Source organism: Girardinichthys multiradiatus, chromosome 8 (genome assembly GCF_021462225.1).
Source record: "Girardinichthys multiradiatus isolate DD_20200921_A chromosome 8, DD_fGirMul_XY1, whole genome shotgun sequence".
Taxonomy (NCBI): domain Eukaryota; kingdom Metazoa; phylum Chordata; class Actinopteri; order Cyprinodontiformes; family Goodeidae; genus Girardinichthys; species Girardinichthys multiradiatus.
The window spans coordinates 38,948,472-38,971,877 of NC_061801.1; the positions used below are offsets into that span (position 1 = coordinate 38,948,472).

Below are 23,406 nucleotides of genomic sequence, written 5' to 3' on the forward strand. Positions count from 1 at the left end.
GAAGGTGTCAGACAAGTGGTCGTTCTTGCATGTCACAAGCTCAGATTCTTCCTCTGCGTCAGCCGAGTCTCCTCTCCAGAACCGTAAGTCCTACTTACCATTTTCCAGTCTTCCCTGTTAACATCCAGGACGACTTGTAACACTGTTCTCCTACCCGCGACCGTGTTTACAAGTGGGGGTGTTATTATATCAATTTGCATGCTTCCACCTGCCCACTGCTAACTTCTGCCATGCTACACACCAACACGAATCTCACTATCCATGCGTCAGTCTTAGTCGTGACAGAAGGTATGGTTGCTAAATAGCTTGTTGCCTGGCTAGTCAGTGTGCAGATAGTTATCTTAAAAATGTTTATATTCAGATATTTTATTAATGTAAAATAGTATGGCTTTCTAATTAGACTCAAGGACCTTGATTTTCAAATGCAAAGTTTAATTTGATCTGAAAAGAGGACTTTGGACAACTGGACGATAGTCTGATCCTCTTTCTTCTTAGCCCAGGTAAGATGCTTCTGATGTTGTCTTTAGGTCAGTTTTAACACAAGGACATAGGCAGCAATAATCCATGCCTTGGTTACTTTTGTGTTGTTGCCTTTGAAGCTCTGACCCCAGCTGCTAGCCACACCATGTGAAAATACCCCAAACCCTTAGTTGGCTATTGCTTCGCAATTCTCTCTAGGCCGTGTGTATCCCTGTTGCTCAAGCACGTCTTTCTACCCCTCTTTTACCTTCCACCTAATTTTCCATTGATGAGCTTGGATATGACACAGCCAATTCACTACTCCTCACCATGACTGTGTAGGCCATAATATTCTGTAATAAAAGTAAATTTTTATTAGTTTTATGTAAAACTTTGATTTCTGAGGCATTGGTTTTTTGGTTTACAATAGCTGTTAGCCACAATTCAAAATGAACAGATATAAATGCTCTGTGTGTAATGAACGATGATAAATATTATTACATATAATAAATATTACATGTTTTTTTCAATCGTGTTTCTTATGCACACTTTCTCAATCTGTATGGCAGTTTAATAGATATAAAAACACACAAATTGAAGTGATTTTAAAAATTTAAGTTTTGCCTGTATGGTGGTCATACAGATTTCCAGGATGCCTCAGCGTGTACTAAATCGAGCAACAGCACAGCTTTGGATAAAAGACCCTAAAAGTAGACCTTTTTATTCAACCCACTGATACACCACTCAATTTGTCGCCATTACTGGGCAGCGGTAATTACAGAGGGAGTCGTTTTTCATGCCACGCTGTCATTATCAGGCCCTAAATAATCTATTTGGTGTGTGTCCATATGGGTTGCCTTTGTAATTACACTGCAGGAAGGGTGTTACCATTATTTACTGTAGTAACATCTGGACCAGCTAAATTCCAATATGATATAAGGATTTAAACAAAGTGAATATTAATGTAGCCTAAATCTGGTCTGAATCTTTATGCTGGTAAAGAAATAACTGCGATCATGATGCCTTTAAACCCCTTAGACAATAGTAAGTCAGAGCAGCAGTCTTGTTGCTCTGAATACCATTTCATTTTATCAGGCTTCTAAAACCAGGTATAGGCTCTATGCTGTTGTCTTGGAGTTGCTCAAAGGTCTGAACCCACAGTAGCTAGTAATAGAGAGTCTCTTACTATTAAAATGACTTCTCACACTCCTTCATCAAATACAGGGTTGAAACTAACCCCTAAAATATATTCTCAGAGGGATTCCAGATGTGAATTGTCCAAAAATGTTGTCCATATACTGATCTCCGAGGAAGAGGTAAACAGGCTCTTTCAGTGCATGAAAACAAAGAAAGCTGGAGGACCTGATTACGTCTCCCCATCATGCCTGAAAGCCTGTGCAAATCAACTCGCTCCGTTCTTCACAAGGATCTTCAACAAGTCACTGGAGAAATGTGAGGTCCCCTCCTTCCTCAAACGATCCACCATCATCCCGGTTCCCAAGAAACTCACCATTGTAGGATTAAATGACTACAGGCCTGTAGCCCTGACGTCTGTGATCATGAAGTCCTTTGAGCGGCTGGTGTTGAAGCACCTGAAAGACATCACAGGCTTACTGAGCAAACAGGTCAGCAGATGATGCTGTTAACTTAGGTCTACACTTCATCCTGCAACACCTCGACCGTCCAGGGACGTACGCCAGGATCCTGTTTGTAGACTTCAGCTCAGCCTTCAACACCATCATACCAGACATCCTCCACCAGAAGCTCACCCAGCTCAACGTCCCAGCCTCCACCTGTCAGTGGATCAACAGCTTCCTGATGGACCGACAGCAGCAGGTGAGACTGGGGAGCCTCTTCTCCCGATCCAGATCAATAAGTACTGGTGCCCCCCAGGGATGTGTTCTATCCCCACTCCTCTTCTCTCTGTACACAAATGACTGCACCTCATCGGACTCGTCCGTGAAACTCTTTAAGTTTGCAGATGACACCACTGTCATTGGACTGATCCAGGACGGTGATGAGTCTGCATACAGACAGCAGGTGGATCGGCTGGTACACTGGTGCAGTCAGAACTACCTTGAACTCAACCCACTCAAGTCTGTGGAGATGGTGGTGGACTTTCGGAGAACACCACCCCCATACACCTCCCTCACCATCCTCAACAACACTGTATCGGCCGTGGACCACTTCAGGTTCTTAGGAACCACCATCTCTGAGGACCTGAGATGGTCATCACACATAGACACTGTTTGAAAGAAGGCCCAGCAGAGACTGTACTTCCTGAGGCAACTCAAGAAGTTCAACCTTCCACAGGAGCTGCTGGTCATCTTCTAAACTGCCATCATTCAGTCTGTCCTGTCTTCATCCATCTCAGTGTGGTTTGGCTCATCCACAAAACAGGACAGGTCCAGACTGCAATGAATAATCAGGAATGCAGAGAGAATAATCAGAGCTGACCTTCCCTCCATCCAGGACTTATACAGGTCTAGGGCCAAGAAAAGAGCTGCTAAAATCTCTGCAGATCCCACACACCCTGCACATAAACTGTTTAGAGTTTTACCTTCAGGTGGCGCTACAGAGCACTGTTCACTAAAACCATCCGCCACAGAGACAGTTTCTTCCCCCAGGCTGTTTCTCTGTTGAACATTCAATAGAGTACAAAACAACAGCATACAGATGTTGCAAATGCACCTTTTTATTATATATGTGTACATTGTAAATTGTAAATTTGTATATTCTGTAATACAAAAACAGAACAAAAGAGCAAAGTGTACCGGAGACAAATTCCTTGTTTGTATGTACGAACTTGGCAATAAAGCTGATTCTGATTCTGATTAGGAGATAAAAACAAACAATGTTTGCACCCAGCAGGCTTTCAAACTTACTTTAATAACCTGTCATTGCATGCCAATGTTTTAACCCGCCCCTAATGTCTTTATATATTCCTCTCAGTTGCGCAGACCTTGTAATCTCTAAAGATGTCTGATCTACAGTTCTCCAGCCTTTCTGAAGGTCTTTCATGCCTTTCTTTGGATGTTGGCTTATTTTCCACTCATGTTCAGTCCACCAATTGGTCATGACTTCAGACTTTTTGCACAGTGCAAAATCAACTTAGCAAAATGTAGGGGAATGTGTTATGATTCTGGCACGTCTGCTCTACCCTGTCTCCCTGGCTGCAATCAGCAGATTAGATGCACCTGGTGGCTGCTGCAGTGTAGTACAATCTGTTGAATGCCAAGCACCTGTGTCTTCCCTGATATATACTGACTCTGACAGGCAGACGGTGCCAGATTTTTGAAAGCCATCGTGTGAGTAGATATCCAACGTTCCTTCCTGTCTGATCATTGTTCTTGATTTTGCCTTTTGGATTTATGCCTCTGCCTGCTCCCTGTCAGACTATTTGGATTTTGGTTGTCGACCTTGTTTACTGCATCTGGTTTATGCCTCTGCCTGCCCCTTGCCTGACGCCTCTTGTTCCGATCATTGACCCTGTTTCTGTCCTTGGATTATTGAGCCTGGAGTCACTTCTTACCTGAGCTGTGGAGATCACTGCCTGCTGCCCACTGAGGTTTGCCCTCTGGGTTTCAAGTTCCACTCAAGACAAAAGCAGGTTAGTGGCTTTTCTGATCCCTGCAAAATCTGGAGAGACTACAAGTCACTAATCCTTCTTTCTGCCTCAGTGATTCCTGGAAGCTGTGAGGAGTGTTACCTGTGTGATGTTTTCCTGTGGCTGAATAAACCTTTTAAACTTTCAGTACTGCATCTGGCTGAATCTTGGGTCCGCCTTTTTCTGATTCATAGCAGAATGTGTGTTTAGTCAATGTTTTCTTTGTAACAATGTTTCTTGGCAAACCATTTCACACCTTCAAAAAGCCAGTTTCTTTCTGCTTAAATGGTGCCACAACTGCAAAGAATATGCCTCCTGGTCGAACAATGAAAAACTTGCTTGGGTGTGCTTGTGCTGCCAGGGTGACTGGCAGAAACACAATGGCTAACTTGCAACAAATGCTGGTTGAAGAATGGGATGCTATCCCACAGCAGTGTATGACCAATCTGGTGCCCAGCATGAGGAAGAGGTGCCAGGCTGTTGCGGTACTGTACGGTTTTCCCAAGTACTACTGAGTGCTCTGTTTGTTAAATTAATACATTGGTAAATTGCCAGTATGTCTTTGTTCTGCTAACTTTAATCATTTCCTAAACTCTGGAGGTAGTCTCTCATGAAGCTTGATATGTTGGGGCAGGCCTTAAAACACCTTCACAGATACAGTTTGGTGGTATATGGGATTGCAACTGGTTGCAGAACTGCATCAAACCATGTCTCTCTGCATAGAGATTTCTTTCAATGATAACAAGCCTCATTTTTACTGTGAGGCAGATGCCACCCTAAACCATCATACTGTCCCCACCAAAAGCTTGTCATTGGCAGAGAGGATTTAACAATTTTTCATGAGCACAGCCCACATACCCACATACAACTCTGGAGCTCAACCCATTAATGTGTTTCCATACAAATGTGGAACCATTTAAATGGAAAGAAGTTTTGATGGAACAAAGAGGAAATAACTGGATCCAAATGTCCTTTTTGTGGGTCTGAAACCTGTTTGCAACATACAGGCACAAGAAAGCTGAAAGGTAGCGTGATAACGGGTGGGGCAGTAAACGTTGGCTGTGGTGTGGCTTCCAAACAGAACGGAAACTGTTGTCTGAACCCAGGTTTCATTTCAAGGGAAAAACAAATGGTTTCACTTTCTGCCTGACTGAAACTGTGCGGCTGATTTCAGTCAGCTCACTGAGTTTTATGATAACGTTCATATCAAACATGAACACGCTTCAACCTACATATTTATTATCTCAGCTAATCAGACTCTGACATGAATGTTACCTTTTTTGAGATCAGAATGATTAACAACCTGCAGATTTTCATTCATTTCATGCAACCTGGATGAGAAATACAGAAGGGGATGGGCCTCAGAAGACTGCAACAGAAGTGGATAGAGGACCCAGAAATGGTTCTCAAGTAAAAGAGTTGCATTACTTCAGAGTATTTTTATACTTGGAAGTAAAAAGTAGTCACCAAAAACATTACTCAAGAGTAAAGATGTATTCTGTAAAAAGGCTACTCAAGTCCTGGGTAACTGTTCAGTCATCTAATTGAATATGTAACTATTATGTAATCAGACAGACAACGATGTCATTTATGTGCCAATTCTGTTAAAGAATAAAATAAAAATAAATAACATAAAATAATTTAGGCACAGATTTCCAAATCACATGTTTTCATACATAAAGCAGGTAATTTACTTATAGCATGTTAGAACAATGCAAAGTACTTCCAGTTACAACATACTGTTTACTATATTATTAACATGGCCTCCAAATGACACAACAGGCTCCACAGATGGAAAATAACATCATCCATTAGATGTTTTTTAAATAAATGTAACCAGCTCTGTACAGCACCCCATGATCTGTTCACACAACAGCCTCATGAACATCAGATGAAGCAACATTCATCACAGGACTTTGGATATAACAACATTAAGATTGTTTTTAACACATTACAAAAATTTTAAGGCATATCAACAAAGCTGAAGGCTAAAGTGCAGATAATTACAATTTTCTGGCAGAAATAAACAGCTGATAAGTCTTTATTTCATAATAGACAATTATACGTGTAAAACAAGAGCAGTAATTATCAAACAAGCCTTATTGTACCGGATGAGCTGAGAGTTAAGTGAAGTATCTGAAAATGGAGCAATAGTTCTGAGTTGGCTGCGTGTAATTTCTGTCACCACTAGATGTCAGTAAACACCAACATTACTGCACCAGGAAACACTGAGCGCTTAGCCTTATTGAATGAAGGTGACTTCTTTATGTATATATATATATATATATATATATATATATATGTCTTAAATCTGTTTTTAAACCAAAAGGTGTCACACTTTATCAAACTGAGTTACCTTGCGATCGAAGCAGTTTTTCATGTTTTGACCAGTAGAATCAGGTTTTCTTTCGGACCATGGATTAACAAATACAAATACATTTCTGCTAAATTATCTTTGATTTAATAATTAAAAGATGTACAGCATGTTGACCGTTGTGTTGAATCTCCTCTGCTTTTATTAATCTTCTTCATCTTATCCTGAACTTCTCAGACAGCTCTTTGGACCTCACCATGGTGTTCACTGACACTTCATCTGTCAGGAGCACCAAACTAAATGTCTGAGGTTTAAACAGCAAAATCCTCCTTTAAAATGATGTGTAATGATGTTCTTTTCATGGACACCTGATAAGAAACGTCTGTGTGTAATTTTGGCCGTTTTAAGTGGAAATGAATGGGTGGTGGGTGTCCTCATTTACTTCCCACCAGAAATAACATTCTCTATTATGTTTAACATAATGTTTTAAAATGTATTTTCTTAGGATTTTATTATTTGTTAATATACTTGAATTTTTTTTGTGTTGTTAAATCTGATATAAATATCCTTATGTCCACATATGTTAAAAAAGCACAGAGCCATGTTGTGATTATGAATATGAATATATTATTTAATATATAATATTAATACTTTAATATTTTATCAAATAATATTTCTGTTAAGGGTTGTCCTGTGAATACCAGCCCAGTAAAGCGATGGTATTAGGACAAAATAGAAAGGGTGAGCCAAGCTCTGACATTATTGAACAGCATAAACTCTGCACATATATGGAATGAATTCACACTATTTCTTAAAATACCAGAATTTATTAACAACAATAAGTCAACTCAAAGTCAAACATATTTCAATCAACAAACTCTTTACTATGCTAAAACAATCCAACTAAACTACCAAGCAGAGTTAAAGAATAACGAAGACTAATGGACTATGTACAATATAAACAAGTTGATGAAAGATGATTGAAAATCATGACTAAAGTGTGATGCAACATTACCATGCAATGTTTATGTTTGAGAACCAAGAATTATCTTGAAGAATCTGGAAATGAAGTTAAGTTAGTCTTGGAACCAACTTAGGCAATAATTGGTATACCTTTAGACAACCATTCACAATGCAAGATCAGATAAAATATTATTTTAATAAAATCATATTTTAAAGAATAATTTGCTGAATAAAACCAACCTTCTGGATGACTAATTCTCAACGGTGTTTAATTAGCTGCCTTTATTAGAAAAATAATATTTAAAGAAATATTATCAAGGAAATAGTAAAATAGTATTTAAGGAAATATTATTTTAAATAAGAACCAAATCTTTCTGGAGAAATGGGGCTTAATTGTGTTATTTAGTCATCAAGCTTAGTAAAATAATATTTAGGGAAATATTATTTTACTAGATTGAAAACTAACAACATTTTTGGGTAAATGATCTTTAGCAGGCAAGAACGTGTTCTTAGCTGTTAGCGGTTGAAGCTAACAAAAGAAGCTTATAGCTTATCATCAGAATCAAACACATACCTTTAAAATACCATTAATAAAAGGGTTAAAATGCATAAGCTTGGATGGCGTGTTATGGCTGATCTTCCGTGTTTAAAATCACCCTTTAAATTGTCTTAACTTTAAAACACAGAACACAAACTGAGAACATGTGCTGAGCAGATAATCTGCTAGCACTAAGATAGCTGAGTTTTCAACACAAACAAAACCAAACGTCATAAAACAAAACATGTTTAGATTATTTCAGTCTAAATTACTTCTCTCTGCCCAAAACACAACCTCTTACGTGAACCGTGCTGAGGAAAAGTTGTCCATGGCGACGAAGTTGAAGGAAGCATCCACAGTGAACAAGGGTTAACTTGCAGCTAACCTCGTAGCTGTGGGTGGGGCGGCTCATTCTGTCGGCCGGCCAAACTGCACGTTACTGCTGTAACCACGGTGATGCGGTCCCGTTGTCCTTCCTTCAGACCGGGAAAAACTGCTCCACTTGGCATCGTAGAGACAGGGTCTCTGCTGCAGACTTCTATTGGCCCTCCGGTTGATGTGGGATGTCAGGGCAACAGGTCTATAGTCACTGAGGACTCATGGGTGAGTTTTCTTTGGTACCGGAACAAGACAGGAGGACTTCCACAAAACGAATCTTCTTTTGAGCCAGGCTAGGGTTGAAGAGGTGCTGCAGAATCCCACAGCTGCTCTTCATAGACCTTCAGGACTCTAGGGCTGAAATGATCTGGACCTGCAGCCTTATTCCGGTTCAGTCTTTCCAGTTGCCTCTTCACTTGACTCCTTGAGACACACTGCTGGAAGGGCTAGGCAAAGGGAACATCAGCATCTTCTGATTTGGTTGAAGGCAAACATGTAGAAGCAGAGGAGTCCATGGTTGAGGTGGAAGATAAATTTGAAGTGTGACAGAAAAGCTGTGAGTCAAAGGAGGGCGGGATGTCTGATTGGCTGTGAGCAGGAGAGGAGGATGCTGAGCTTGTTTCTGAACTGGACTTATCGAAGAATGTGTTCAGTTCATTGGCTCTGTCGAGACATCCATTGGTCCGATCATCCTTCTGCCTGAAACCTGTGATCTTCTTCATCCCTGACCACACCTCTAATATTGCTGGAGCCTGCTCTCCAGCTTCTTCTTGTACACCTCTTTGCTGTCTCGTATCTTGACTTTCAATTGCTTCTGTATTCTCCTCAATGATTCCCTCTCTCTCTCTCTCTGAAGGCCCTTTTTTTCTTGTTAAGCAGGTCCTTTAGGTCACTGGTGATCCAGGATTTGTTAGTGGGAAAGCATCTCACAGTTCTGGTGGGGATGGAGGTACCCCCAGAAGTTTATACAGTCAGTCACACAGTCATGGCATTGATGTCCTCTCTATTTGGCTGGCACAGTGCAGCCCTGGCACAGTCTGTAGCCTCAAAGAAACCTCCCAGGGCTTCTTCAGCTTTCTGTGACCATCTTCTCACAGTTCTCTTTATTACAGGTTGCCTTTGAACAAGAGGTTTATATTTCGAGCAGAGAAAAAAAGATTGTGATCTGATTTGCCTAGAGGAGGTCTTGCTTTAGAGATGTGAGTCCTTGGGATTTGCATAAAACAAATCCAGCGATTTGTTTTCTCTGGTAGAGCAGCTGACAAACTGTTAAAACATTGGAAGTGTAACCAGATATTGCCATAAACACATTAGGGTGTTGTGTCTGTAACTTAGCAACAACTGAGCTAATGGCATCACATGCGGGGTCGGCAACAGCTGAACAGCTGATGGTAGAACGTAAGCCATTGCCAAAATTACACTGATGAGCTCTCTAGGTAAATATGGACAAAAAATTTACTGCTAACCGTTCAATATCTGGGCTACAGAGATGACACTTCACAGTAACATGTCCTGGATTACACCATCTGTTGTTCACAAGTACTGCTAGTCCACCTTCGTTGTGTTTGCCGCTCCTCTTTGAATCACTGTCTGCTCGAATGCTCAGAAAGCCATACAGTTGACTGCTACAAGTTACTGACTCAATGCAATCTGCTGGGGTTTCTTAGATATAAAAACTTTTTAACCAATTTCAATAAATAACTGAATCTGATTGCACTGTTCGATAGTTAGAATTAATTGAAATGTATGTATCTTGAAATCTGTATGATTCGACTGAATTGACTTTGCCCATTTTAAAGTTGCCCACCTTTCACACAATGCAACAGGAAACAACACTTGCCAATTATTTTTACCTCTGCCTTCCTCCCTCCCTGTTGGTTGGAGTAAGGGGGAGTCAGGTTTAGCCTAAACCGGCTCAGTTATGGTTGAGGTGCAAACACACCCTCCATTTCTGCTACCTGTATGACCCCTTCTCTTTTCCAATGGTTATAATCAGTCTGACAGAGAGAGGTAGCCCCAGTCCTTGTGGTCTTTAGTATAACAATGGCCACCAGTGGGCTCTAGATGGACACACTTTATCAGTTTATTATTTTACTTAGTACCCCTACACATAGCCCATTCTAAAATGGCCAAACTCTTAACACTAAGTAGTTTATTCTAACCTCCCCAACAACCCTGCACCATTCCAAAGAGCCTTGAGATGACATGTGTTGTGAATTGGTGCTGTATAAATAAAACTGAATTGAATTGACCATGTGTAAGAAATTCAAAGTAATTAAGAGAAGTGTGAAAACACTTATAAATTTTGTATTTTAACATTAAATGTTTGCTTTATATTTTATTACTCCCTTCTTGTCCACATCACCTCTAAATAATAATAATTGTGCTGTTTTATATTTGATGGACAATTTAGGATTTTCTAAGCTGGCTGTGCTAAATAGTTCGAGCTTTTCTTGTTTAAGGAACCTTTTTTAGTTCATGTTTTTCTTTTTCCTTCTCTTCACTATTTATTTACTTGCTTTTAAAAGACCCCCAAACGGTTTCAGTTTTTTTCCACACAGTTTCAAAATTTTGCATTTGTGACAACCAGCGGCAATAGCAAAACTAATGGTGCCCTGGGTGAGACTTGAGTGGTTTTAGATGTTGAACTAGAGCTGTAAAAACACAGACCAGATTTACATTAGCGTTGAATAGGAATCTGTAGGACCACATTTCCTTTAAGTCCTTACACCATGCACAGTACAGGCGGTGCCCACTCCCTGTTGACTGAAAAGGAAAAGAAGTTAAAGCAATTTTATAGTTTGTTTTTGCTAGCACCCGTGCTGCTCCCTGACATTATGGCACCCTGGGGGTGAGCCACATAAAAAAAGACAAAAACACTGATGACAACAGATTTTCAGTCTATATTAGAGTGGTACTTTGAAAACAGAAATCAAGAAAACCACAAAAATGGAAAATAATTACAATATATCTTCCAATTTGGAAATTATTTTACCAGATTTCAACCCAGAGTTGCAGCCATCCTAACTGCACAAGTTTGGTGACCTGAAAAACTGAGCCCTTCCTCATGGAAAGTTTCGCATTTTGTCTTTAACTATCTTTCTTATTATATGTATAATTCTCAGTAAAAGCTGAATATGTCACCTGAGAAGGTCAGACATGATTAAAGTGTCTGAAACTGAGTAGAAATAAATATTTAAAAATTATATCATTTAAAATTTGTAAGTTATATTAATATTTAAACAGACTCAACCCATGAACAAACATTAACTTAAAACATCTTCCAAGTCACTGTTTACTTGCCTAAATATAATTTATCATTTCCTGATATGACCACAGACACTGTGGGTGTGGGTCATCACCGAACACAAGTGGGATTTTCCCACTAAATAATGCAGCTGAAAAAGGTTCCTGTGTCATTTGTTTTTCTGACTCGGATGTGTCTATTCATGGCTGTCGCTGCGTGAGTGAGGCCGGATTATCAATAGGAAGTCGGATTATGTTATGTCGCATCCTGCTGCTGGAGTAACAAAATGTCTGCATGCAACATTTCTGCAGTCACCACAAGGAGGATCTTTTTATAACATCCTTTCATCCTTTGATTTTAGTAGCAGTGTCACATATATATAGAGTCAGTCAGTCAGTCATTTTCTACCGCTTATTCCACAGTGGGTCACGGGGGAGCTGATATATATATATATACAGTACAGACCAAAGGTTTGGACACACCTTCTCATTCAAAGAGTTGTCTTTATTTTCATGACTATGAATATTGTAGCTTCACACTGAAGGCATCAAAACTATGAATTAACACATGTGGAATTATATACTGAACAAAAAAGTGTGAAACAACTGAAAATATGTCTTATATTCTAGGTTCTTCAAAGTAGCCACCTTTTGCTTTGATTACTGCTCCGCACACTCTTGGCATTCTGTTGATGAGCTTCAAGAGGTGGTCACTTGAAATGGTTTTCACTTCACAGGTGTGCCCTGTCAGGTTTAATAAGTGGGATTTCAAGCCTTATAAATGGGGTTGGGACCATCAGTTGTGTTGTGCAGGAGGTGGATACAGTACACAGCTGATAGTCCTACTGAATAGACTGTTAGAATTTGTATTATGGCAAAAAAAAGCAGCTAAGTAAAGAAAAACGAGTGGCCATCATTACTTTAAGAAATGAAGGTCAGTCAGTCCGAACAATTGGAAAAACTTTGAAAGTGTCCTCAAGTGCAGTCGCAAAAACCATCAAGCGCTACAAAAAAAACTGGCTCATATGAGGACCACCCCAGGAGAGGAAGACCAAGAGTCACCTCTGCTGCGGACGATAAGTTCATCCGAGTCACCAGCCTCAGAAATCGCAAGTTAACAGCAGCTCAGATTAGAGAACAGGTCAATGCCACACAGAGTTCTAGCAGCATCTCTAGAACAACTGTTAAGAGGAGACTGTGTGAATCAGGCCTTCATGGTAAAATAGCTGCTAGGAAACCACTGCTGAGGACAGGCAACAAGCAGAAGAGACTTGTTTGGGCTAAAGAACACAAGGAATGGACATTGAACCAGTGGAAATCTGTGCTTTGGTCTGATGAGTCCAAGTTTGAGATCTTTGGTTCCAACCATCGTGTCTTTGTGCGGCGCAGAAGAGGTGAACGGATGGGCTCTACATGCCTGGTTCCCACCGTGAAGCATGGAGGAGGAGGTGTGATGGTGTGGGGGTGCTTTGCTGGTGACACTGTTGGGGATTTATTCAAAATTGAAGGCATACTGAACCAGCATGGCTACCACAGCATCTTGCAGTGGCATGCTATTCCATCCGGTTTGCGTTTAGTTGGACCATCATTTATTTTTCAACAGGACAATGATGCCAAACACACCTCCAGGCTGTGTAAGGGCTATTTGACCAAGAAGGAGAGTGATGGGGTGCTGCGCCAGATGGCCTGGCCTCCACAGTCACCGGACCTGAACCCAATCGAGATGGTTTGGGGTGAGCTGGACTGCAGAGTGAAGGAAAAAGGGCCAACAAGTGCTAAGCATCTCTGGGAACTCCTTCAAGACTGTTGGAAAACCATTTCAGGTGACTACCTCTTGAAGCTCATCAACAGAATGCCAAGAGTGTGCGGAGCAGTAATCAAAGCAAAAGGTAGCTACTTTGAAGAACCTAGAATATAAGACATATTTTCAGTTGTTTCACACTTTTTTGTTCAGTATATAATTCCACATGTGTTAACAAAGTAGCCACTTATCGTCCGCAGCAGAGGTGACTCTTGGTCTTCCTTACCTGGGGCGGTCCTTATGTGAGCCAGTTTCTTTGTAGTGCTTGATGGTTTTTGCGACTGCACTTGAGGACACTTTCAAAGTTTTCCCAATTGTTCGGACTGACTGACCTTCATTTCTTAAAGTAATGATGGCCACTCGTTTTTCTTTACTTAGCTGCTTTTTTCTTGCCATAATACAAATTCTAACAGTCTATTCAGTAGGACTATCAGCTGTGTACTGTATCCACCTCCTGCACAACACAACTGATGGTCCCAACCCCATTTATAAGGCTTGAAATCCCACTTATTAAACCTGACAAGGCACACCTGTGAAGTGAAAACCATTTCAGGTGACTACCTCTTGAAGCTCATCAACAGAATGCCAAGAGTGTGTGGAGCAGTGATCAAAGCAAAAGGTGGCTACTTTGAAGAACCTAGAATGTAAGACATATTTTCAGTTGTTTCACACTTTTTTGTTCAGTATATAATTCCACATGTGTTAATTCATAGTTTTGATGCCTTCAGTGTGAAGCTACAATATTCATAGTCATTAAAATAAAGACAACTCTTTGAATGAGAAGGTGTGTCCAAACCTTTGGTCTGTACTGTATATATATATATAACAATCTTTGAGGTAAATGTTCACACTGACTGTTGTGTTTACTCTGTCAGTTTTATAATGGTTCTGTAGGAGGTTCTGCATACGTTTTGCTGGTTTGTACCCTGAAGTGTCTGTGAAACCATCCTCTGACTGGTTAATGATTCACGATGAGGTCTATGCAGGAATTTCACAAGCAGTAGAGAGGAAGAGAGGTGGGGACAGATTCAAATCGGTGAAGTAACACGGTGGTGTCACACGTCTGATCAAAGTGTGGCTTCACTCTGTCTTTACTGTAAAATTCCACTGACTGAACAAAACTCAAGCAATCTCACCTGCTGTGAGACCATTTATTTATGACTTCAGTCAGATTTCTGCTTATGGTTATAATTTCTCAGCATTTCGCTGACGTCAGGTAAAATTTTAGCTGAGTGTTAAGCAAAGTCAACAACTAATGTAAGTATTTTCAAATGTTTTCCATCTATACAAAAAGTATTACAGCTGTCTTTAAGATTGCAGTCTAAGAGGAACCCTGAACATCTCTGTGTCCAAAACAAATTTTTCATTTGCATGAATGGTAAGCTTGTTTCCATCCAAACTACAAAGTAGGCTTTCTTCTTGCTACTCTCCCTAAAAGAAATTCTCTCTTTTGTGTTGAACACAAACTTACAGATCTAAGCTTTCTACATGTTTTAACTATTTCCTCCAAAGGATCTTCAAAATGACCTGACAGGCCTATTTGTTTTATCCAAAATAGTCTCTTATTTTACACAGCAGACATTTCGAATCTTCAAATTAAGAATGTTTTTATAAACTCGAAGTGTTAGGTTCAAAAAAGTCTTGTCTGAATGCCTTTTAACGTTTTCTTACTCTAATGAAATTATTTGGCCAATTTACAAAATCAGAAAAGCTTTTGAAACAATCCATAATTAGGTCATGACAAGTTGTATCTTTAAATGTTATTTAAAGTGTTAAATTCTGAAGTGAATTTTTTATTCAATAGAAGGACTGCATGTGTAAAACCTTAGTTGTGAAATGGCCTTGGTACAGAGATAGGCTTATTGATAAAGATTGCGGTAGAAAAAACAGTAGCGTCCATTTTCTTATTGGCTTCTTGCTGTATGTTCTTCAACATCCGCATCTGATTGGCTGATAGGGCCTTCTTGACGACTCCTTTCCTGGAAGCAAGGCGGCGGAAGGCAGCCTAGTTCTAACAAAGACAGAAAATTAACTAGAACCAAGGCCAAGTCAGAAATAATCCTGATCCACTTGTCAGATTCAGCTGCAATCAGTACTTTGTTTGCATCATACACTTTTCCATGTTAATTTTATTTAGTGTTAAATTCCTGCAAGATTTTTGTTTTCCTTTTTTAGACACGTCACCTAATTCAGAATCCAAAGTGGATTCAACTCTTACAAAAAACGTGTCAAACATTTGTGCTGGGATAGTACATAAATGTTTAATAAAGGACTTTTTTCTGCCATATTAATTTTACAGATATGAAAGTATAAATAATGAAAATACTTTAATTTAGACAAGATTTATTTAAGCAAAGAAGATTTTTTATTCAGGCAATATGAGGGGGGTTGATTGACCCTTCATGACACACCCTTTCATTTATGGCTCTTGGTGGAGGACGCTTTTCTCCTGTTTCCTGCACCCACCCCCTTAGTGTCTTGTCCTCTTTCGGAGCCTTTCTTTGCATGTCTCCCAAATTGTGAATTGTGACTTCGAGTTTATGAGTGACTGGAATGAAATTTTGGCTGTTGAGCCAAGATTTTTCCATTAGCCAAGCCTAGACAAGGGAGTGCGAGAACAGCAAGAACCAAAGTCCAAATCTGTAAGTAAGCCAATGGCCTGATTCCGGACTACAAAGTAGGCACTCTCTTTTCTTGTCCAATGGTGGCAATTCTGGTGTGAGAAGGTGATGATTCAAAGTTGGTTTAGAAATGTTGTATTTTACCTCCCTTTTTTGTCTCCCAATTTCTCTTTTGCTACTTAACATTGGGTTTTATAACCTAGAATTAGACAACACAGCCCTTTCTTCAAGCTCACTAGAGACTTATAAACATTTGATAAAATTTTAACCTTGAATCAGCTCAGATATTTAAAATGTTTCAGTCAGTCAGTCAGTCAGTCTTAGGGAATGTACCTTGGTGTGATTAAAATAAATCTTGTCTTTTAATATTTTATTATTTTATGCTTCCGCTACTGCTTCTGTAATAATAAAGTAATATCTATAGTTTAAACCTTTTAAATATTTAACAATTTTCATTTATATTTTGTCTGTTATATTTTTTGTTTCCTGAAATTAAACAAAACATAGGAGTAATATAGGAAAAATGCACATTTTTCAAATAGTTTAAATTTAATGTCTGGTAAATTTACCTATTTTGTGTCAATGTCTGAAACAGACAAAGTGGGAATGAGTAATTGCTGGCTAACAGCTAAAACTGAACACTGACATTTAGTCTAAATTTCAAAATAGCAAAATGAAATTCAGTGCAACTGACTCATATAACACCCAAAAACACACATGACTCACCCAGAACTCTAAAAGTAGCCACAGCAGTCAGTTTAAGAGCAGTTGCTAATAAAGAAAAAATATCTCCAGATTACATTTTATAATATCAGTCACAACACGTCAACGATAACAAATAAGCTTGGTATTCATTCTGGATTGTGTCGTAAACCTCTGCTCCTCCTCTGCACCTCAGCCTTGGGAAAACCGATCTTACACAACCGCCGCCCCAGGTTTCCTCTGAGTCTGGGCAGCATAAAGGAAGCAGCCGCTTGCAGGAAGCTCAGAAGCATTTCTGCGCTGAGACAAAGAATCCTTCTGATTTAAGCTCAGGATTTAATTGCTGAAGACAACAGGTGAGGGTTTTAATTCTGTTTCTTTTCTTTTAATATGGCAAACAAGGCTTTGCTCTTATGTTTATTACATATGAAGGTTTAAAGAAAAACAATCAAATCCAAAAATAATTTGTGCATATTTTATCAATTTGTCAGAGTAAATGTGATTTTCATGACCCCTCCATTAACATTTTTGTTAATGTTTCATGTTTCACACACAGATGCTAAATAACCAGAGATGGGGCTTCTGAAAACCACTCTCATCGTTGTTGTTCTCCTCACAACAACAGCCGCTAAGCCAGTAAGACCAACAACACACAACTGCTACAGTTCAATGCATCATTGTGCTGTTGTAGATACCACCTCATTTACTATTTTTATTTTAACTGTTACTGAGGATCAATTTGTAATAAAATCCACAGTCTAAATGACATTTCTGAAGAAAATGCTAACATTTCAGTACTAATACTAATACAAATACATCAAACCTTAAATGTTCAAAAACACTAAGCAGCTCCTAGCAATGTTGACCCACTCGTCTTCCAGTGTTTCTTTACTCCACTGAGGTTTGTAAGAACCCATCACAACATTTCATCTGGACTTTGACTGGGCCATTGCAACTTTTTGATTATTTTCTGCTTCAGCCCTTGTTTTGATGATCTGCTGCTATGTGTGGAATCATTGTCCTGTTAATGACCCGGTTTGGACCAAGCTTAAGCTGACATACAGATGGACTCACGATTTGACTCTAAATGGTAAATGGATTGAATTTATATAGCACCTTTCCAGTCATACAGACCGCTTAAAGCAGATCCACATTCACCCAATCGCACTCACTAACGCTCACACATGAGGTTAAGTGCCTTGCCCAGGGGCACATCGACATACAGCAGGAGGAAGCTGGAATCGAACCCACAACCTTCCAATTGCAAGACGACTACTCTTCCTACTGAGCCACAGTCACCCTAGAATACCTTGGTATACAGAGGAGCTCATGATTGACTCAATCACTGCAAGGTGCCTAGGTCCTCTGGCTACAGAAGAAGCCCATACCATCACCTTTCTACCACCATACTTGTCAGCTGGTTTGAGGTGTTTGCCTTTAATGGTTTCCTTTGTCAATAATCTTTGTCTTTACTGAATAGTGGACATCAAACTATGTGGAAATGGGCTCAAAACCCTTTTCCACACTGATAGGCTGTAACAGTTGCTTCTCTAAGGTCTCTATGGTCATTATATAGAGGTTTTCCTACTTGCTGATAATCATACTTTTGGGATAAGGAGTCACGGTCGACTAAGAGACTGCAAGGTTACCAGGTTCTGAACAATCACAAATAATCATACCTCTACCACCTTGCTTGCCAGCTGGTATGAAGTGTCTGTGCTCATATGTTGTTTGTTTTTCTGCAAACATGGTACTATGCATCATGGCCAGACGGCACTACTTTGGTCTCATCTGTCATAACCTCTTAAGCCTGAGAGTCCCCTTATAAGGGGACTTGGCCTCTTTATCTTGTAGCTGACTAACTCTGAGACTGGCACACACTTCTCATATGTCCAGATCTTCATTTGAGACTCAAAAGTACAAAAGTATCTACTTCATTCTTATATCCACTGACCACAGCTCAAACACCATGCAAAAATGCACACAGGTAGCCAAAATGCAACTTATGACCAATAACTGTTTTGCAGTGTGGCATGATTCAAAGTGAACTGTTTTTTATTTTCTGTATTCACCCTTTTTCATTATAGTTGTTTGTATATATAGTGTAAAAATAAAGGGTGCTGAAAAAATAAAAATTGTATTTTCCTCTGGAAAAACTGTAGTTTTATGACCAAATATATAATAGCAATCCACATTTTCAATTTCAAGAATAAATAAAAAATTTCAATAATTGTGCCAAAGTGTGCCAAAATAGCACAGTAAGGGTCCGCCTGGATTTGTTTCAGTCTAAACATGTAGAGTAAATGGTTTTGTATGTAAGCATCTGTTTTTTTTAGGCAGAAATTTTTTTGGGGGGCATTTAAACCTCATTTACTCAGGTCCAAAATAATGTACTCTCAAATTTTCATATCCACATCATCCTCCAGAACCTTTCAGTGAGTTGATACCAAGATTAGCAGTTTAGGCTTTGTACAAGTTGAGAAATGCCTTGTAAAGTACGAGTATGCATTTTTGGGAAAATAGACCCTCTGGCTTAAGAGGTTAAAGGACATTGGCCCAGAAGTCAGCACTTAAGTCAATCTGCTATGGTTTTTGGATCCTTCCAAAACGGTTCATGCCTTTTCTAATTTTCCTGTTAGGAACCTTAACATTTAACAATACTAACTGAGATTAGTAAAGTCTGAATGGAAGCTCTCGGTTTTCTTGCCATTTGTCTGAGAATTACATGCTTGCAGTGAATTTACTGGGATGTTCACCACAGGGAAGATTGGCAGCTGTCTGAAACATTTTCTGCTGGAAGATTTTTTTTTTTGTAGAAGAACAAGACTTGAGATAGATTTGAAATTGCCTTTGTAACCGTTCCCATACTGGTGGGCACAAATTTAGGCTTCTCCAAGGTCATTGCTGTTGTCTTTCTGTTTGAGTATTGTGTTAACACAGACCTGTACAGGTCCTTCTCAAAATATTAGCATATTGTGATAAAGTTCATTATTTTCCATAATGTCATGATGAAAATTTAACATTTATATATTTTAGATTCATTGCACACTAACTGAAATATTTCAGGTCTTTTATTGTTTTAATACGGATGATTTTGGCATACAGCTCATGAAAACCCAAAATTCCTATCTCACAAAATTAGCATATCATTAAAAGGGTCTCTAAACGAGCTATGAACCTAATCATCTGAATCAACGAGTTAACTCTAAACACCTGCAAAAGATTCCTGAGGCCTTTAAAACTCCCAGCCTGGTTCATCACTCAAAACCCCAATCATGGGTAAGACTGCCGACCTGACTGCTGTCCAGAAGGCCACTATTGACACCCTCAAGCAAGAGGGTAAGACACAGAAAGAAATTTCTGAACAAATAGATTGTTCCCAGAGTGCTGTATCAAGGCACCTCAGTGGGAAGTCTGTGGGAAGGAAAAAGTGTGGCAGAAAACACTGCACAACTAGAAGAGGTGACCGGACCCTGAGGAAGATTGTGGAGAAGGTCCGATTCCAGACCTTGGGGGACCTGCGGAAGCAGTGGACTGAGTCTGAAGTAGAAACATCCAGAGCCACTGTGCACAGGCGTGTGCAGGAAATGGGCTACAGGTGCCGCATTCCCCAGGTCAAGCCACTTTTGAACCAGAAACAGCGGCAGAAGCGCCTGACCTGGGCTACAGAGAAGCAGCACTGGACTGTTGCTCAGTGGTCCAAAGTACTTTTTTTTGGATGAAAGCAAATTCTGCATGTCATTCGGAAATCAAGATGCCAGAGTCTGGAGGAAGACTGGGGAGAAGGAAATGCCAAAATGTCAGAAGTCCAGTGTCAAGTACCCACAGTCAGTGATGGTCTGGGGTGCCGTGTCAGCTGCTGGTGTTGGTCCACTGTGTTTTATCAAGGGCAGGGTCAATGCAGCTAGCTATCAGGAGATTTTGGAGCACTTCATGCTTCCATCTGCTGAAAAGCTTTATGGAGATGAAGATTTCATTTTTCAGCACGACCTGGCACCTGCTCACAGTGCCAAAACCACTGGTAAATGGTTTACTGACCATGGTATCACTGTGCTCAATTGACCTGCCAACTCTCCTGACCTGAACCCCATAGAGAATCTGTGGGATATTGTGAAGAGAACGTTGAGAGACTCAAGACCCAACACTCTGGATGAGCTAAAGGCCGCTATCAAAGCATCCTGGGCCTCCATAAGACCTCAGCAGTGCCACAGGCTGATTGCCTCCATGCCACGCCGCATTGAAGCAGTCATTTCTGCAAAAGGATTCCCGACCAAGTATTGAGTGCATAACTGTACATGATTATTTGAAGGTTGACGTTTTTTTGTATTAAAAACACTTTTCTTTTATTGGTCGGATTAAATATGCTAATTTTGTGAGATAGGAATTTTGGGTTTTCATGAGCTGTATGCCAAAATCATCCGTATTAAGACAATAAAAGACCTGAAATATTTCAGTTAGTGTGCAATGAATCTAAAATATATGAATGTTAAATTTTCATCATTACATTATGGAAAATAATGAACTTTATCACAATATGCTAATATTTTGAGAAGGACCTGTATACTCCAAGCAGCAAACAGCTTTACCATCTTTTCTTCATCTTTGCTTATTAAATAATTAAAATGTGGTTGACCACCATTTTTAACAAAAACTTGTAATCAACATTTACCTCTCAAAATATGGATTTAGTCATTTATACACCATACGGTCAGACGTTGGATGAAAATTACATCCTTTGTTGACACTATTTGATGAAAAAGTTACTTTATGTTGGCTTTGCCTCCACAGGTACGACACAGACACGATGCCGACATTCCCGACAAACACACGCCACAGAGATACTTAGCAGAGCTTTCCGAAGGCTCAGATGAATCTTCTGAGGAGTCTTCCGAGGAGGAGACTGAGGAAGAGGAAGAAGAAGAAGAAGAAGAAATTGCTCATGTTACTGAAGCTGTCACCGTCCCCCCCTTGCTGGTTGTGACCACGGAGGCCATGGTGACCATCACCTCAGGAGACGGCAGCACGTTCGCCCCTGAACCCGACACAGCAAACACTGAAGCACCGGTGATCATGGTGCAGGAAACGACACCCGTGCCAGGCACGCTCGAGCCGGACATGCCTGTGACGGACATGACCGAGGATACAACCACATTAGATGTGATTTCGACATCAGTTCGTAATACAGCAATCAGGGGGGACATCTAAAACACAGTTAAACATTTAGTTATTGAGACTTGTTGTTTCCTCTCTTTAAGATGGTTAACATTCAGTCCACTAGAGGCTGCTAGGTAATTTTTTTTAAAGTTATTTTTCTTGCCGGGTTTTTTTGGTCGGTTTAAATAAATGACCAAATGTGCAACATGGGAAGAAACTTCTTCTCAAAAATGTGATGCAACCCGTTGAAAGTGAATGGAAAGGTTTGTCAGAACCGTGACTTCCACTGAATATGTGCTGACATTGTATGAAAATAACTATTTTACACACATACCACACACGTATATATGTACAATGTTTACATGTATTTTAACGAGCCTCTATGGTGCTTTCTCCATCAACCAGGGACGTTGCTGTTGTATTGTACGAACTACTTTAACGTGTTTATGTAACGTAATAAACAAATCTTTGTTTTTGCATGTCATCCTTGTGTAATTTCTAACCGTGGTGAAAGTGAATAAACTTAAGTTTTCCCTTAAAGATTTGCTGAATTATGACACATTTTTAAACATGTTAATGTAACAAAACATAAACTTGTGTCGACGATGTCCACAGTATGTAAACTACAGCTGGATGTTTATTACAGACGACGAAGGGTGTGTCGAAGTTGTTGTGTTTAACACCGACATGGAGTTCCTGCCACAGCGTTGATTATGGGTTATAAATTTATCTTTTACTCTAAATGAGCCCAACTTACACAGCCCAAACAATACTAACATGTTGCTGGTTGGCTTTCTGTTTTAACTTGGAAGGTGTGGTGTTGGTCACCAGATTTATATGGTACGAAAAAACTATACTTGTATACTAACAAAATTATATATACCCCCACTGGAAGGAATGGTGCTTTGGACCTAAACATAGACAGATGCTGACCAATTCAATTCAATATCAACGGATGTAATTTCAAGGGATTTTACAGGATAAACTGGTGCCAACCAGTCCAACTATTCAAGATCCAGTGAAATTCAATTCAAACCAATCCACTTCGGTTCAGTAAAATCTAGTGTCTTATTTGCATTCAGATCTTTACAACAGAGTGCACAATCTGCTCTGGGAGGGAAACCCACACATTCCTCTCAGCTTCTCATGAGGAAACCCAATGCATTCCCACCCCTGGAATGGATTCACAGTGGTTCTCAACTTCTAACACATGAACATGCTTTGATGCAAACCATCTCATTGTATTTCTGGCCGTGGTTCTGCTGGAAACTGAATCTCCGCCCCAGTCTCAACTCAGGTTTTCTTCCAGGAATAATTGCTGTTTTTTGTTCCATCCTTGTTCCTATTAACTCTGACCAGCATTCTTACAACATGATGTAGCCACCATCTGGCAGGAGGCTGCGGTCCATCCAGACTAAAACATCACGCCACAAGAACAGTTTTTTCCCATCTGCCACCAGCCTGGTTAACAAAGCCCGGAAACCACCCTGACATTCTCCCTTTCCCCCACACCCCCCCTTTTTTTGCTGACAGGACACCTGTAACCTGTAACTCTATGCGTTACATTAACGCTCAGCATGGACTCCTGCTTTACTTGCACAATGATCACCTGCACTGTTGTAC

The 23,406-nt window shown here is 39.9% G+C and overlaps 1 protein-coding gene across 2 annotated transcripts; it reads left to right on the plus strand.

The window, feature by feature from the left end:
* The first annotated feature begins 14,407 nt into the window (after positions 1 to 14,407).
* Positions 14,408 to 22,267, plus strand: LOC124872794 (FK506-binding protein 5-like). Of its 2 annotated transcripts, XM_047373141.1 has the most exons (4): positions 14,408 to 14,563; positions 16,826 to 16,985; positions 17,186 to 17,265; positions 21,418 to 22,267. In XM_047373141.1, the coding sequence occupies exons 3-4, from the start codon at positions 17,203 to 17,205 to the stop codon at positions 21,832 to 21,834; spliced, it is 480 nt and encodes a 159-aa protein (XP_047229097.1). In that variant the 5' UTR covers positions 14,408 to 14,563; positions 16,826 to 16,985; positions 17,186 to 17,202; the 3' UTR covers positions 21,835 to 22,267. The 2 variants fall into 2 exon arrangements, with proteins under 2 accessions (XP_047229097.1, XP_047229098.1); XM_047373142.1 differs by lacking the exon at positions 14,408 to 14,563 and having other exon boundaries at positions 16,561 to 16,985.
* Positions 22,268 to 23,406: the final 1,139 nt, after the last annotated feature.

Excerpts from the sequence above, each read along its gene's own strand:
- LOC124872794 (XM_047373141.1), top strand. The coding sequence starts at position 17,203 with ATGGGGCTTCTGAAAACCACTCTCATCGTTGTTGTTCTCCTCACAACA. Across the intron at positions 17,266-21,417 it reads CAACAACAGCCGCTAAGCCA|GTACGACACAGACACGATGC; the intron begins GTAAGACCAACA and ends TTGCCTCCACAG.